This window comes from Paralichthys olivaceus, chromosome 11, assembly GCF_024713975.1.
Source record: "Paralichthys olivaceus isolate ysfri-2021 chromosome 11, ASM2471397v2, whole genome shotgun sequence".
Classification (NCBI taxonomy): Eukaryota; Metazoa; Chordata; class Actinopteri; order Pleuronectiformes; family Paralichthyidae; genus Paralichthys; species Paralichthys olivaceus.
In genome coordinates this window covers 20,227,471-20,245,679 of record NC_091103.1, presented here as the reverse complement: position 1 = coordinate 20,245,679, position 18,209 = coordinate 20,227,471, and the positions used below count along the sequence as shown (strand labels likewise).

At 43.5% G+C, this 18,209-nt stretch overlaps 1 protein-coding gene across 1 annotated transcript in view; it reads left to right on the top strand.

Annotated features, from left to right (window-relative positions):
• The window catches only part of nbeab (neurobeachin b), a 173,174-nt gene that overhangs the window by 152,837 nt on the left and 2,128 nt on the right, over window positions 1-18,209 (top strand). The window contains exons 47-56 of the mRNA XM_069534755.1: window positions 2,317-2,469; window positions 5,322-5,489; window positions 9,896-9,985; window positions 10,966-11,143; window positions 12,101-12,172; window positions 12,314-12,469; window positions 13,052-13,222; window positions 16,023-16,124; window positions 16,274-16,470; window positions 17,105-17,256. Coding sequence (XP_069390856.1) covers window positions 2,317-2,469; window positions 5,322-5,489; window positions 9,896-9,985; window positions 10,966-11,143; window positions 12,101-12,172; window positions 12,314-12,469; window positions 13,052-13,222; window positions 16,023-16,124; window positions 16,274-16,470; window positions 17,105-17,256 — 1,439 coding nt within the window. The remainder of the gene's footprint in view (window positions 1-2,316; window positions 2,470-5,321; window positions 5,490-9,895; window positions 9,986-10,965; window positions 11,144-12,100; window positions 12,173-12,313; window positions 12,470-13,051; window positions 13,223-16,022; window positions 16,125-16,273; window positions 16,471-17,104; window positions 17,257-18,209) is intronic.

Genomic DNA, 18,209 nt, shown 5'->3' with positions numbered 1-18,209 from the left:
TACAGCCTACTTTGAACTACTTGTATGTCTGCATGCATTTGTTTTTACACACAAAGGATGGCTACCGATCTATTAGGAGAGGCGCTGTACTGTGGAAGACAATGCTGGATTACTAGCTGTACTTCATAATGTATTAGAAGCAGGGAAATATTATGCAAGCACTTACTCATGGTGCAAACGGGTAAATTACGAAGCAGTGCAGTTGTAATAAGTGAATAGTTTATCAACATTTATTACAGGTATTTCTTATTATAATCTCTTTTATTTCTCCTATATTTTAAATGACTCTTGCCTAGCATAATACTATCAAAAATATAATATATAAGGTGCCTGTAAATATAGACAGACTCCAAACACCATGCACAGCCACCATGTAGTGACTAGGGTTAAGGTCAGCTACTGCCCAGTACACCGTGCAAGCAACCGGGACTCTGATTAAAGGCAGCTTGTTTTTACCAGGGTCTCTCCTTCATTAACCCTGAACTCCTCCAGCAGTAATGATGACAAGAACGAGGGAGGCTTAATCCCTGATGGAGATGACCTCCTGAAAGAGCAAGTCAAATGGAAACAACCCTGCGCTGACCAAGCCTCACCTCCCCGACCACCCCATTATTAATGTGCATCCATACCTCTCATTTATTTCATGGTGCAGGCACAGTTATGTTAAGCTGGCACAGCCACCTGATGGGCAAGGAGAAGCAGACATTCTTTTTTAGATGTACCGGGCACACGTGCTTTCACACACACACACAAACTGCCACCGTGCTGTCTGAAGGAGTCCAGCAGCACTACGTCGGTGACAGTTTTTTGACGAACATGTCATTAAGGTGACACAGTGTAAAGCAACGGAGGCTTGTGTGATTGACTTGTTAGCCCATTACGATGCTGTTGCAGAATTAATGGCTGCCATGGGAGGGTGGCTTGAAAACGGAGCTGGCAGGTTTAACGGCTGGGCAGTGAGTTACGGCAGGAAGTTTACAAACGAAAAGAGGAGGGAAAGTGTGGTTTTATGTGCGTGTGTGAGAGAGAGACAAGGAAACGGAGACGAATGGCTGCTGTACTCCCTTCCCTGTCATGTGCGAAGGGTGAAATGTGACCAACAGCAGAGCAGGAGCGTTATTGGCCTGCAGCATGTCATGCTAACTCGCACTCTCAAACCACCATGATTTACAGAGGTCTAAAAGCTCTGCACGTTATGTATCCCATAGGCAATATAAAACTCCATTTCACCATTGAATCTGACAAACACTGCATTCATAAAACAAGGAGTTAATAAACTGTCTTGCACCTTCCTTTATAATCTTTGTCTAAGAGACAGACGTCGACATTCAACTTGTCTTGTGTGGATGTTTTCTAATGAGCAGGGGTCCTACATTCCTGGATTGAATATGCCATCGCCCTTCCTGAGCTTAATGATCAGGATGATAATGGATCACAGCGTAGTCTTGAAAATCCCATTAAATATATGTAATTATTGTGGCAAATACCGTTTCTTAAAAAGCATGCCATAGTTTAGAAATTGATTGACCTTAGGAGGTCACTGTTTAATTTCCATGCCCTATGAAAGTTAAATCTTTTTTTTTAGATAGGTCAACAATAAAAAATAAGATCTACTTAATTGAGAAGTTAATAACTTTCCCAGTGTTGTTGCTTTCAAGGTTCTCAATTTAAGTCCAAGCTGTATTTTTTGGAAAACAAATGGATAAACATGTGGGGCATTTTATTACAGTCTTTAAATGTAACTTCAGGCACCAAAATGTAAATAGAACTAGAAATCTATGAAAGTTTATGCTCATTATTTTTAAAGAGGCATTTTTAAATGTATGCTATATTCTAATATGTTTAGTAAAATGGCCTGCAGTAATTGTACATGCTGTGTAACTAAAGGGTTAAAAATCCAACACATATCCTGAAGGAATAGTGTAAACATTTGCTCGCTTCTTCAGTGTATGAAATCACACCGGGGTTTTCATGTGGGGGGGCTCCTTTACCGTACCCACTTCCCCTCCACTGTGGGGTCCTGACCCCATCACAAGAGCCCAGAGACCAGCGAGAAAAACCCAACTCAGTCCCACTTTCATATAACACACCTAACACCTCTGCCTGGAATAACTGGACTAGCACCTCTCGCCGCCTCCTCGGGGCCTGCTGTTGAGTGTGTTTGTGTTACCTTCCCCCTTGAATTCTCACTTAATCTCAGTGGGACCCAGAACAGTTTTTGTTCTCACACGAGTTATTCATTGCACTTGGCCGAGTTGTTTGGCGATTATATGGTCAAAACTGTGATATTAAGCATCTCTCTTCTCTCAAACGCAGGAACTGATCCCCGAGTTTTACTACCTCCCGGAGATGTTTGTCAACAGTAACGGCTACCACCTGGGAATGAGGGAGGACAGGAGCATGGTTTGTGACGTGGACTTGCCAGCCTGGGCCAAGAAGCCTGAAGACCTTGTTAGGATAAACAGGATGGTAAGGGTTTGGCATGGGTCCAACATCAAATTACATAGTGGGATTTTTCCTCCACAAAAAGTAACAATATAATATAGGAAAGCCCTATCTTATCTATTATCTATCTATCTATTATCTATCGTCTGTTTAAAAAAAAAACTCTATCCAGATAATATTCAATAACAATAAAATTGTAGCTAAAACTATACAAACATTCATCATTTTATCAGGATAAATTGTCGCTTCAGTAGATATTCTTCATTTATTATTCAGCAAGGCAGCATGGTGATACAATGGTTAGTGCAAGCACCTCTAAGCAACATGGTTAAGATAAGATAAAACTTTATTGATCCACACACCAGGGAAAATCATTTGTTCTCAGTTCGCTTGACTAGGGCCTATCTATGGCTAGTTATCATGTTTTGCATGTTTTTTCATGGTACTCCGACTTCCTTGAACAGTTCAAACACATGTAGATTGGAGACTTTCAATTGTCCATAGGTGTGAACATGAGTGTGAATTTGTGTCTGTATCCTGGTGTTACGATACACTGGTGACCTGTTCAAGGTTTAGTGATGTCAGCTGGGATCAACTCCAGCTTCCCCCAACAACCCTCAAAGAATCAGTGGCATAGATAATGGATGTCGGGATGGATGGACTAGCACTGTGTGACACAATGTCATGTTACACATGGACCATATATAGTGATAACCTGACTATCCACTAGAGGGGATGATACAGTACATACATACAGTGTGATTTTGATCTACCTTTTTATTCAGTACTTTATTTTTCTACTTCCCTCCTCTTGATTCTAACCTTCCCATTTCTCCTTGTCTTATTCATGATCCATCTCATAAAGTGCACCGCTCCATACCAACACTGTACCTGACTGTGTGATGTCACTGAAGGACAAGGCTGAGGGCAGCTTTGCCCTATGGTGTTATCTCCCGTAATCACTTTGTCAGTGCGCAGGACCCTTTTTATCTGCACGTGTGTGCTAGTGTGTTACTGACAACAGGTCAGCATGTAGGAACTCCCAACAGTTTTCAGGAGTCGCACAGAGACAGAAATGGAGATCTGTCTCTTAAAGATAAAGTCAGAATCACTTTGTTTAGACACTAACAGCTATTCTCCCACTAAATTAAATCAATTTAAATTTAATACAACAGTTACATCACAAATGGCTTTTGCATGTGTGATTCTGGACATTCTTAAAATTCAGAATGTTAAAGAATGAATCCACTTTGGTAACATAGAATTTTAACAAAAGCTTATTATGAAGAAAAATGATATTCAGTCATGTTGACAGGCCTTGCTACTCTGTAATTACTTTACACCAATGACACAGAATACTGTTATCAAGTTATTTGTATGTCATTATTTTTATAATGAAGTTAATGCAGAAGTAATTTTGAGCAAAATAAGTTAATTTACACAGTTTAGAGTGAAAATCCAAAAAGATCTTTCACCACTTTGTAAATAAGGCCTAATGAGTGGGTTCCTCCCTACAGCAGACCATCATCGGTAATGATGCCAGGAAGACACAAAGTTTAATGCATGCTATGCATCCTGAGGTTAGGGACCAACGTGTTTTTAGACCTCGAATAAAAGAGGCTGTGGAAACACACTTGACCTTTTCAGCTGGAGTGACAGAGCTGGGCTGGTCTTACAGAGGTGACCTTTCCCTGTGCTGTACCCAAGCTGCCTGGTCGAGCTCTGTTGGGTGTGCACACTGGCAGAGTATGGAAGGGTGAGATGGGAGAGGCTGGGAGTTGTTAGGGGCATGTCTGCATCTCCAAAACAAGGAAAGAGGATGACTGAAAAAATGGATTTCAGTGGATATTTTCTCACTGTTGAAGGATGCATGTGTGATGTTGCTTTGCATTGTTACATTCACAGACCAGTGTGTTCACATGCCCAGAAAATCATACTCATCTGCCCCCGTTTTTTGTCTTTCCTTTGTTCTGTTCCCTAGCTAGGCCATCCTCTTGCTTCCTTTATTATTTCATTTCTGTCAGTGCCTCTCTCTGCCTGCACCCCCCCCTCACTCTCCCTCTTTCGTTCCTTCTTTCTCTCTCCTTCCCTCCCTCTCTCCCTCTTCCTCCCACTTCCCATCTTTGCATGTGCCACTTTCAATTGTAGTGATATGCCCTGTGGCAAACTCTGCCTCTGTGTGCTCGAGCAGGCTTTGTTGGTAATGGCTGTTATTCCTGACGCGAGGGGAGGAGTGTAAATTCCTCCAGCAAAGCCTTCCACTAGCATGCAAGGGAATTATATTGTACTGTATTGTGAAACGATACATCAGACCCCCTCTGCACAGCTTCCATAGGTATATTTATAATAATCCTCAGGCCTAAATCTTATCACATATCTCTCACTAACACTCCCACAAGAAATCCAGTCTCCCTATTCTCTCTCACAGGTAATTTATCAATGTTACCCCTGCAGATGGTTTTATAGTAAATTGGATCCCTGTTAGTATTGAACCCATTTCTTTGTCTCCGTGCTGAAATAGCTTGTTGGCATTTTCAATGGACAAAGAAATGTGATATGGGAGAAATGTCCTGAGTTAGCTGATAACATTAAAGAACTTTTGTTCCTTTGTGTTGCTTCTTTAAAACTAATTAAAAACGTCTCTTTATTTCCTTGAATGCACAGTGAATTTTCTCTTACAGCCTCTGTGTAATTAGCATTGTGATGTTTGATGCTGATGTAATGTCCTGGTCGGTCATCTGTGTGCGCTAAAGTAGGCATTGTATTATTGTGGTCACTGTTGTGTGCAAGTACAATTTGTGTTGTGTCTTCCGGCTCATATGCCGTGCGTTGCTGGTATGCCTCTCACCTCTAATTGCCCTGTACACCTCTGACAGGCCCTGGAAAGCGAGTTTGTGTCATGTCAGCTGCATCAGTGGATTGACCTTATTTTCGGCTACAAGCAGCGAGGCCCGGAGGCGGTGCGCGCCCTCAACGTCTTTCACTACCTGACTTACGAGGGCTCCGTCAACCTGGACAGTATCACTGACCCTTCGCTCAGAGAGGTACAGCAAATACACACACACACACACACACACATACATACACTCTCACGCACATCACCATGGTGACTACCCCCTCCTCCCCACCCTTGTTCACCATACGCACAACTTCCTGTCTCTATTTGTCCTGGCATGCGCTGGAGCTCCAGGAGCATTCATATTGCATCTGTCAATCAATTATTGTGTCATGCAAATGTAACCCGTGAGAGAAACTGGCAGAGCGGCTGACTCATCAAGTTTATTTTCAGATAAGCATTGTTTCCTTATGACCTGCGATATGAATTCCCTCCCTCTCAGATCACTCAACAATCTGTCCAAGATATTCATAGATCTTCTTAACATCAGGATTCTCTGCTCCTCCCTTGTATGTACTGCAGACTGTAATATACTGTGATCAGATCAATGAATCTGAAGGAGCTCCTGGATCAATCACCACAGGTCAGTCAGTCAATAGATGAGGGAGTGAATCCTCTTGTTCTTAACAAATTAATTGAATATCTATTAGCGCGACCGCACTACTTGTGAATAGCTTAATTGCGTACGGGGGAAAGGGGAACAGAGACCACAGCAGCTGGCGTGCATTGTGGTGAGCTCGTCTCTCCCTGTGATATCCACCATCTGCTGTCTGCAAAACAAGTCATTTATATACTGTCACTTCCAGGGGCGCCTTTATTTATCAAGTGACCACTATGCAAATCACCTGCAGAAGATTTGGCTGATCTGATTGCCAAAACATATTGTGAAAGGTTTGGTTTATATCATTTTCAGAGCTTAGATGATGCCTCCTTATTTGTTTGTTTTTTGGGGGGTTTTTGCATCAGGTTGAGGGGCTTTTAGCTGTCTTCCTGCCGACTATTACCCTGAGAGATGACAGCACAGTTAGTTAGTTGCACATTAGAAAACCTGCTACTCAGACTCCCTAATTGTGCCCAGTTGATGTAGCCACTATTGTGACATGTGAATGTATTTGTGCAGGAGGAAGAAGTTGGATCAGCTAATTGCAACTGATGTAATGTTGATATGATTAGCACTAATTAAGACAAGCCTTCATATCCTCAATCATGTTTCTCTTTCCAGACGGACGCTTTTTCTCCCCGTATTCTAAATTAAAACCTTATATATTTAATATTTAATCTTAGTACAGTACAGTATTTCTCCTTGTGTTCTATCTTATATTAATGGGAAATTATTTGATTCAAGTTCAACTATTTTAACTTTGCACAGCGCCAAGTAACAACGTCATGATTTGGTAGCTGATTTCCTGAAGGACTTATTGTGCCATTATTCCCATCACTTCGCTGAACCCATAGAGGCCAGCGTGCGAGCTGCCTGGCTGAGTCACTGAAGGTGCAGCAGTGGAAAAGGGCCCAAAGAACGTCTGTTGAAATCTGACAATTGACTCGTGGGTATTGATTCATTGACGGGCCTGACAGGTGAAATTGCAGATCTGGCATTAGTCACAACAATTAAGTCATTTGAAATGTCAAGAAATTTGAGGTTGTGAGAGATCATTTCCGTCTGTGTGTCAGATGGAAATGATGACACTCCTCTGTCTGACACGCCACTGGGCCTCTGGATGAGGGGCAGGGTGACAGCTCTACTGGGCACACTGCCGGAACAGCGGCCCTTCGCTGTGACACCTCTCCTGACAGCCTTCTCTTATGGAAAAACATGACAGCAAACCCTTGATTCAGTTCCTGCTGTGCCACTCAGAAGTAAACAGACAAATTATTCATCAGCGGGACTCTATTCCTCCTCAGCTGCCACTGTCCACCCCCCCAAATGAATAAAGATGGCGAGGTGTGCTATGGCTTGCCAATGAAGAGCTTTGAAAGCAGTGGACGCACTTTAAATTGATTCTAAATTCTCATGATGGGATAGGACGAAGGGAAGTGTGTGAATGCTTGACCCTAATGATAAATAACTGCCTTCTTATGTATCGCATATCATAAAGGATTCAGTTTGCATTGTCTGTGATGAGAGCTGCATTAGAGACGTTCACTTACCAGTGGACACAATGTTTAGGACATTTCTCCTCCCACGTACAGTAGTATGTGCACATGTTGACTCCTGACCTGTCAGTCAGGAAACACCCTCAGGGAAATTTTTGTTTGTACTGAAATTAATCAAGATAAGCTTAACTTAACGTTTCCACTGGCATGTAAAAAATGGGCAGTTTCTTTGAGCAATTGTATAAATGGTTTGTTTGGTGTTTTATGTGCCTGTATTGCTTCTGTGTTGTCTTTAAAATCTCAAAAGCCAGAAGTACTTTGCTGTCGGTAATCTGCAGTATCCATCAAGAGGTGAAAGGTGCAGCAGCTTCATATTTGTAGTTACCAACACCCTGAGCTCAGGTGTCGTGACTCAGCCTGATCCCACGCTGCTTAGCGGGTCAGCACTAGGCTGTGTCTGCATTCTGTCTGACAGAGCTGTTTTGTTGCTGCATTGCATGAGTGCACTGGAGGATGCTGCTGGGCGACCATCCTCCACAGAGGCTCTGTCACCAGTTTGGGAAGCAGACAGCAAATACAGAGATAGGGGGAGAGAGAGAGCTGCAGCCACTCACCTCTGAAGCCTTGTGCTCGCACTAAGATCGGATGAGAACAAAGTCAGAGAGACAGACGGGCCAACACAGTGTGTTATGATGGATGTTTGGTGTTCATCCAGGCAAGGCCGTTGTTGCTGGGAGGAGAGATCATCCAGATGGCTTCGGCAATAAGTGTCACTTATCAGCCAAAAAGCAGGGCCTGAAGTGACTTAAACTAATGAACTGCCTGTTAAATGCTCTCCATCGCAGACTGAGATGGAGATAAGTTTCTGACACACCTCAGAGAGGATTAGTGTTGAGGCACCTGAGAAATATTGACATGTTTTGATCGTCACGTGGAGGAACATGCTCTTGAGTTAACCTTCAACAAGTCAGACCCCCTCCCCTCCCCCACACCCTCACACACAAACGCACACAGACAAATCCTCCGCCTCACACTTATGGAAATAATTGTGGGGCGTTGATGTTGTCTGAGACGACCAAAACGGGACATGCAGCAGTGCAGTAATAGATTCATCCCAAGAAACATGGTGATGTTTTCCACATGGCCCTCTCAGCCTTTATGATCTTTGTATCAAATTTCTTTATTTGAACCGACATTTTGACCCTCACCCCAAACCTCACCTTAAATAGCCATAATGTCAGCTGCTTATTACTTGAGGGACTGTGTTGTAAAGAAATACTGAGCAACACTTAATGGTTGCCAAATGTGCTCAGCAACTCACATGAAACTTTCACTGCTGTCCGACAGCGCTCAACGGCGGGGACGGCGCCTTTTTTGGTGCTGTGGAAAGATGGGAAGCGACCAGAGGGGTATTGGGGGCAACTGTTTGGCTTGCAGGTGGCCTGTCCTAATCCAGCATCACCTCCGAACGTCCCGTGTCACATCGCTCACTGTGGCATGTGCTACCCAATGGGTGCTTTTGATAGTGAGTGGTGTGTACAGGCGGAAGAAAATGAGGGCCAGTCACCCAGGCAGTCAGAAGGGCTGGCGAAAGGCTGAGCGATGTATGTTCCATTGTGCGCAGTGGCATTGACGGACATCTACAAGCTCCCCTCTGATGGTGGAAGTGGCTCCAGTCACATCAATCACTCCCACCGTGGAGTGCCCCACTTTCAGTCAAGCTCAGCAGCTCTTACTGCTTGTTTTTTTTTTTCCTTCTCTCACTGGAAGAGAAGGAAATCTTTTGTCTACTTAAACAGAAGTTATTTTCTAATAATAGCAATTCCTCTAGTGTTGTGTTGTTTTGTTCCCCTCCTCTCAAGGTGTGATTTGTACTGTTTTCTTTCTTTATCACTCTCATTCATCCAGACTCATGGTTTTATAATCCATAAATCAGCCTGCATCAAGGTCCCTGCACCCACATAGTCTGCTTGTGTGTTTTTGTGCATCTCTTTCGTGTGTGTTTGTGTGTGTGTGTGTGTGTTTGTGTGTGTATGTGCATACACATGCTTTTTTGCTTTTGTTTCAAGCACAATAACATCTGAAAGCGGGCGGCCTGCTGCAGTCCTTGCTAGATGTCACTCCAGGTTAACGTTTGTGCAGTGGGGGCCCCTGCGTCTGGAAATGGGAATGGTTAACTGAAGCATGTTAATAGGAAAAGGCTTGTCTCTTCCATACTAACACTTGGATGACTCTGCAGGCTGAGGGGGGAAGGGGGAGAACCAAGGCGGATTTGGAGTGCACCCTTTTCCCTTTGCCTCCCCCCCTCCTCGGTGGCACGGCTGAGTTAGGATTTGCTTGCATTGTCAAGTAACGCATTGACCCATCACTTTGATGCATATTGATTGTGACAGCCGCTCTCTCACTCTCTCCCTCTCTCTCTCTCCTTCTCCCCTCTCTCTTCTCTCTCTCCCGCAGGCCACAGAGGCACAGATCCACAGCTTTGGACAGACGCCATCTCAGTTGCTTATTGAGCCACATCCTCCACGCAGCTCCGCTATGCACCTGGTGAGAGCAATGAGCATACTGGGAAAATTCCCTGCACCTCTGGTAGAGGTGTGTGCGGAGCAGGGTGTTAGGGTGCCTTTGTTTGCAGGTATAAGCACGAGATTGAGATGATGTGCTTTATTTCTTGTTTACCTCTATTTCCTTCAATCCACTCCTTTATAAGAAAAGATAAATATTTCAGAAGTCTCACCTCATTTAGGTCATACTCGCAAAATAACAACACATTTTCAGGGCCACTTATTTGCTACAGCCTGCTAGCAGTGTGGTGTAAAGGGAAGAGTGCTCCCTACTGGCCTGCTAGTAGCTCCCCTCTCTCTGCTGTTAGCTGCTCTTCCCTGTCTAATCCATGTAATAGCCAGCCCAGCCTTCATTATCCCACATGCTTCTCTCTGTTTCTCTCTTCCTACAAGAAAGTTTGTAAGGCAGATCCCTCCGAGACCTTTTAGTTCAATTTTTCTACTTTTGCAACAGATCTGTCACAAGCCTCCAGTATTAAGGATGAGAGCTGAAGCGGTTCTCTCAGAGTATTGTCAGTGTTACTGTCTCCTCCACTGCTTTTACACATGTAGCTCAAGTTTGAGTTGAAATTTACAGTAGGGAAAGCAGCGAAAATGATTTTTAATGCATCATTGTTACTGAATCTTCCTGATACATTTTATGTATGCTCCGTCTCATATGAACAACCTACTTCATCCCAGTCATTCATGTCTCACCCCTGTTTGACCAATCCCTTGTCTGACTCTACAGTCCATGAAGACCTCCTCTGTGTCTGATCCCAGTTTTTCCTCCAACCTCCACACTAATAGCTCTTCCCATTCTTTTTCTCCCATCCTTTCATCTTCTCCATCCCTTGCCTTTCTGCTACTCTCCCCTTCCTCTTTCCTTGCACTCCTGCTCTCTACCCACCATCACACATCCCTCCGTCCTTACCCACGCTCCCGTCTTTTCTCTCTTCTACTCAATAGTGTTTCCTTCCACAGAGTCCTCTCATGTTCAAGGACCAGATGCAGCAGGATGTTATCATGGTGCTGAAGTTTCCATCCAATTCGCCGGTGACCCACGTGGCCGCCAACACCCTGCCCCATCTGATCGTACCCGCTGTGGTCACCGTCACCTGCAGCCGCCTTTTTGCTGTCAACCGATGGCACAACACTGTTGGTGAGTGGAGCTCTATTAACGTGGCAGGTGATAAGTTCAATCAAACACATATTTCCTTGTAGCAAAAAAGAAATGTGTTCCATATCACACGTGAGAACTCCCACAGCAGTTACCAAGCACAAACCTGCTCACTGCTCTTAATAGAGCTGTAGCCAGGCAGCTATGTGAGAGGCTAGCACCTCTCAGGTAAGCTGACCACGAGTGTTTCCACATGTTCCTTTTCAGACATGTGTGAACAACATTACCCACAGAGCCCCTCCCGGAGAATCAGCCTCACCTCAGGGTCAGAGGGCCAAAGCAATGGTTACAAGGAAATTAGGCCGCAACGGCACCACATTCTCCTCACACGTCTCCATCTGTCACTATAGAAACTCACTGAGCTCAGGACCAAAGCGTCCACACCGTGTGGCTGCTCTGGCTGCTCCCACACTAATGAACACAGCTGCAGAACCCTTGCCATCATGTAGCAGAGGAGGGAAATGTGGTTTGGCTTTTCAAAATAATGAAGATAATAAGGCCTCCACATTTTCAGACATGTTGCTATTTCGAAACTGGCTCCAGAAAGTCACTCGCATGTATGAAATGTCTCCATTCGGTTTGACACTTTGGGAAAAAAAAAAAAACTTGTAAGACAGATGGAAATCTTTCTGATGGACCTCCAAGGCTTCCATCTCCTGGAAAAGATTATGAATGAAGTTGGCTCTGGAAAAGGGAACAGGTGTGTGTGTGTGTGTGTGTGTGTGTGTGTGTGTATTTGTATAGTCATGAGGGCCAATTTTGATTCAATATCATCATTGTGAGGACATTTTTATGATGTGAGGATGTGATTTGGCTGGTCCTCTTAAAGTAAAGTCTTGGTTTTTGTGTTTTTTTGTTTAGTGTGTGTGTGCGTGCATGTGCTGAGGTTAGAAACTGCACCAATGATACATTTCCTGATGTATCTCTATTTGAATCCAGGTCTCCGAGGAGCACCAGGCTACTCTCTGGAGCAGGCCCATCACTTACCCATTGAGATGGATTCTCTGGTTGGTGAGTAAGCTTCATCCATTTCGATTGAAACTAAAACATCAAACTAACAAAATAAAATAGAACAGACTTTTTTGTTGTAGCTTAATAAATAACTTTGCTCCGGTATTGACACGTGTTCGCTGTTTCCCTTTTCTCCCACAGCCAACAGCACTGGAAGCAACAAGCGTCAGATCACAGACCTGGTGGACCAGAGCATCCAAATCACCACACACTGTTTTGTGGTGACAGCTGACAACCGTTACATCCTGGTGTGTGGCTTCTGGGACAAGAGCTTTCGTGTGTACTCCTCCGAGACAGGTAGGTTACAGTGTAAACTCTATTTCCTATAGAGGTGTGCACTGATGTGTGGAGGACTGAGTGCTATGGTGGGAATAATACTGTATTGTCACTGCTGACATGCCTTGTGGAAAAAAGGATGACTATACTATAGTACAGTGGAACCCACTGCTGAGTGGAAAAAATCTTTATATTTGCTAATTTCATTGATTCCAAACGTGAGGACTGACCCTGAGAATACTAGGAAAAGCATTTTTTCTTAGTCTTTGTTTGTCTCTCATAAAACTTCACTTGACTTTCAAGCCTCTTTTAAAAAGACTTAAAATTAAACAAATTGAGTCCGAAAAATCCCTCTAGTGGGTTGAACTCACTCCACACTGAGACCACTTTCTAGTAGGCATTGTTTAATTTTAAGAAGCCACAAGCCAATAAGAATGGGAACCACTGTATTGAAGACATGTATTCATCAAATGATATAATATTCTCTTTGCTACAGTCAACAGGATCTAAAATCATTACCCACAGTCATTTTTTTGCATTTAAACTGATTCCTATATTTTTTTACATAAACTAAAATGGTGCACTTACCCGTATCTTCTTTAGGAAAGTTGACCCAGATAGTTTTTGGCCACTGGGATGTGGTTACGTGTCTGGCCAGGTCAGAGTCTTACATCGGAGGAGACTGCTACATCGTCTCTGGGTCCAGGGACGCGACCCTGCTGCTGTGGTACTGGAGCGGGCGGCACCATATTATCGGTGATAACCCCAGTAACAGTAGGTTAACATACACACACACACACACACACAAAGTGTGTACAGTGGCACGTGTACTACCCTGTAAACAAAGTAACAGGATTCTTTTTACACCTTTTAGAGTTTCTTCGAATTCTTCTATTTTATTTTTTTTAAGTTGTATACTATTGGAAGTAAAATGTTTGCTTAATACAAGAGAATGAAATTCTACCTGAGCAATCAAATGATGAGGACTGAAAAAACATAGCTTATCTGTTCTATGGCTCGTATTACTTCTACCAGGGACGTTATTTATCAGATTTCTGATTGTTTGATTGCTTGTCAGCAGAATTTCGCACTCACCCAAGAAGGATCCTAATAAATTTGGATCTGGATCAGGGGCTGGACCCAGGATTTTTTTTTCTCTTTCTTTAAAGTTTTCATCAAATTTCTCAGCGAATAATTTATGTATTGATTCATTCATTCATTTTTAGGGGACTGATATTTATGAGTGTGTAATAGGTGTGTAATTAGGTGCAGATCCAAAATTGAAGAGGAGGACTCAGGATGTCTTGCCTTTCAAAATGCTCAACCCCAGTGTGAGATCTGTGCTGCTCCTCTCACTTAGTTGCTCATTCTCACTGATTGTCTGTGTTCAAAACAATCCGTCAGGATTAGGAAAATGTGAAGCAAGGAGCCCCATATGTGGTGTGAAGCGGAAAAACTAAAAGATGAGGAAGATGACAGTGTGTTTTTAATTTATTTCTGGGTGACGATCGAAAGCGAGTGTGTGCGAGAAGATCTTGTGTTTCCTATTGTCACAGATTTTAGGAGCTGCAGATTAGTTGCGAGTGTTCTCTAATTAACTTCACTGAGGCTCCGACAGTTAATTAAGAATTTCAGCATGGTTGCCTCCAATTAGCAAGGGGCAATCGCACTTGTGTTTTCTGCAGCAGAAAACCTAATTCCCCTGATATTCATGCTGCTGGGGCTTACGATGCATCTTCAGTGGACAAAAGGGAGGGAAGGTACATCACCTCATCTTTAAAAACAAAAGACAGGATGTGTTTGCACTGGATCAGATCTCTTATCAATATATCATGATGGCAGAATGTAATCAAATGTACTGCACAGCACCAGGGATGTGGGAATGTACATGTATTTTTGAAGGAACAGGAGCAGGCCAGCGGAGAATGACTCAGAAAGAAAACATTGTGCCTGCTTTACACAGCTTTATTCAAATATCTCATATCATTAATGCTCAAATATAGACGGCAGCTATTTGCAAGGACCCTCAGGGATAAACTGCTCGCACCATTTTTATATCTTCACACTTGAAGCCCTCACATTATTGTCACAAAGCATAGACAGCACCAACGTCCTCTTTATTCTCCTACTTACTTACTTATTAATTGAACAATCTTCTCCAGGAGTCTCATTCTGGTGACTTCATGCCTATTATATTTTCTATAAGGCCGGATGAAGGTTGTGTAAATATGCATCAGCCGCCTCCTGGATTGTTGCTCCCTCATCCAGCAGACACGCTGTGCCCAAGAAATTGATTTCACCCGTGCCCCAAAAGGCTGCAATGTGTCTTAAATGTATAATAATTAAAATAACTTCCAGCTCAATCATGGCCCTGCCTCTCAGACTCGGCCCATCACACCGGTGCCAAGGGATATTTGCAGCGGGTAATTGTGGTGGCTGAATCCTGCTCGTCCCCAGGGCTCAGAGTGGGTGGGGGGTACGCGGTGCAGGGTGATTGAATCCTTTGTCGGGTAGGTGAGCTGCACGAGGTCCCTTTATCTCCCAGGAGGCTTTTTCTGACACTTGTCCTATTCAGCCCCCCTCAGCAGCGGGCTGTGGGACTGACAGCACTGCTCAGGTCCTGGTCTCTAAGGGACCGCGCTGCATCGATCACAGCCCGGCTCTCTGACTGGACCTGCTGCAGCTGTAGAGGCGATGTGCAGAGCTGGTGGAGGAGATGATGGGGGTGAGAGGGAATAATAGAGGAGGAGACAAGTCAGACACATGTCCACATCATCCATTAGGACATTACAGTCTAAGAGGAGGAGAGAGAAACTTTCACTAAATTGGGTGAACTTGGAGAAACTTGGGGACACCAACGGGCACATAAAGTGTTTGAATTTGAGTTCGCTGTTACTATTGGACTGAAAGGTCGACCCAGACAATAATCAGTGTTAATGAATATGTTCATAACACACATAATAGCATTATTTTCCTTATTTCATTACTATATTCATATCCGTATGTATGTCTGTGGTTAAAAACAGAACAAATCAATTTATTGGGTTCAACTCTTCAACTAAAATGCTGCTGTCGATTGACTGATTGAATGATAAAGAAAGAAGTAACTCCTTGCAGTATTTAGGAAAAAAGACAAAGCTTTACTAGTCGTGACAGAAAACCTACCATTTTAATACTCACTCATTCTGGCAGTACTCGAGGTCGGCTCCAGGTGTCGTGTACCGCCCCTCACTAACCTCTCCCCGGGCCGTCATCAATCATGTGACGCAGGCGATGAAATCAAGTGGCTCAGGCTGCCATGACTGGGCATCCCTGCATTTACATGACAATTCAAAGGGACCTCCCTGCTGGCAGATGTTTGTCACAATCACTGTGCTTGTGTCCATATGATTTTATTGGCTAATGAAGGTTTGGTGGTTTAGACAAATGAAATGTAGCATATTGACTGGTAGAATAAAAAAAAGAGCGCAGGTCGGGATGCTACTCAGAAGTTTTGCTTTCACATGCAGAAAATATATTTAATTAAAAAACCAATAATTTTATTTAAGGATGTTTTGTATCTGTCGTCCTTTAGCCGACTACCCAGCTCCACGAGCAGTCCTGACCGGTCATGACCAGGAAGTTGTGTGTGTGTCAGTCTGTGCAGAGCTGGGCCTGGTCATCAGTGGAGCCAAAGGTCAGTGTGTGTTCGAGAACAGTAACAGAAAGGGGCCGAGAGAAAGTAATGTAGTGCCCCACAAAAAATAGAAAAGAACATTTTATTCTTTTAATTACAGTATTACTGAACATCCTCACTCTATGTTTGAATGTGTTTTGGTTTGGCAGAGGGTCCATGTCTGGTCCATACCATCACAGGGGATCTGCTACGGGCTCTGGAGGTGCCGGATCACTATCAACGCCCGCGGCTCATCTCTGTGTCCAGCGAGGGCCACTGCATCATCTACTACGAGAGGGGCCGCTTCTGCAACTTCAGCATTAATGGAAAACTGCTGGCACAGATGGAGGTCAATGATTCCACCAGGGTAAGCTCACATTTTGACACCAGTAAACTCCATGTAAGATGAGGATGTCTCTTTGTTCATCTGCGTCTTAGCTATTCCAGAGATTGGAATACTCACTAGCTACAGATGTTAAGTACAAACTAGGAGGTCCCTTAGAGTCCACACCACCACCAAGGCTTTTGCCCTGGATCTAGCCCCTTTATCCAGATCTGCTCCAAAATGTAATGGGTCCTTCCTTTGGTCATGTCCAGCTTTCCTGTCGATTCGGTTTTTCATGTAATCCTGCTAACTGACAGGATGAGAAACAGAGATGAAAGCACCATGTTAATTCAGACACTGACTCTTCCAATACTTAACAGTGCAGATATAGTGGTTGGTTGGATGTTTTGCGCTTTAATATCAACATGTGCCGCTCAAAGACTGTTCCTGAATAGAAAAGTAAAAAAAAAGAGTTGTATAATGTTGTCAAAATGGTTTTAGTATACAAAGCGATCGGACTGATGCACCAAGTATGTTTGTGGATCAGTTACTTTCCATCATCTGGATCAAGGTAAATTTCATCAATAACAGATCATACAATCATTTATCTTAAATTTGTACAAAGCTGTAATTGCACCTCACTGCTGCATGTCTTCTCTGTGACATTCTCCTGTAGGCTATTCTCCTGAGCAGCGACGGCCACAACCTGGTGACCGGAGGGGACAATGGCGTGGTGGAGGTGTGGCAGGCTTGTGATTTCAAACAGCTCTACATCTACCCGGGGTGTGACGCCGGTGTCCGAGCCATGGACCTATCACATGATCAAAGGTCAGAGCAGGCAGGCGTGTGGTCATTAACGGTATTGTCCTCCACTGAGGATTTCTTACCGAGAGCCATTTTCATGTGGAAATGTTTCCTGCTCCTCATATACGATTACATCTACTGATTCAATGAGGTCTGTAAATGAGGTGGAATCAGGTATTAAATATTATCCATAACGAGGTTTAGATAAAGAAAAGCAAACAAAGACTAAAGATCAATTAAGTAGTAAAAATGTGTTTTATAAGATTGAGTCAGAGAGTTTGTCTCAACAGAATCATTGTGTGAGCTTCTATGTTTACAGACGTGTTGACTGCGTGGGCTCACATGGGAACATGTATGTTTGTGTGCATGTCTAAATGTTCCCACTCGTCTTCAGTATTGCACTGTGTGAAGGTTGAGGTAAAAAGCCTCACGCTGTTTCGGTCAGTGAATGAATATCCACCTGCCTTTTCCTTTCAATGGTTCCTACAGTTGCCGTAGAGATAGAAATTACAGGAGTATCTTCTGAAAATTAAACTATATTGGAGAAATGTACACAAGGCTATTGGAGGGTCGGCAGAATTTTTTTCCATCTCAATGTTCTAAATAATGTCAGGAGTCACGATAGTTGCCTGGATGGCAGCCTGGAGGGGAAAGAGTTCACTCTGGGGCTATAAGCATGATGTCATCATGTGACCCTGGCAGCCAAGAGAGGTTAGAAACTCTGAACATTGAAGCTGCACATCACTGCCAGCGGCCAAATCCTCCTCAGACCACAAAACAAAGGCACAGTTTTCAAATTAACTGGACTGGACTCGAGTCTGAGCCGTGATTCAAAGCCCAGCCTGTTCAGGTGAGAGAAGGGAGGGCAGATAGAGGATGGGATTTGTTAACATTTAGTTTTAATGTAAACAAACCATCACAAATAATAATATCAGTATTGAAATATGAAATCACAGGCTATTTTTTAACATATGTTC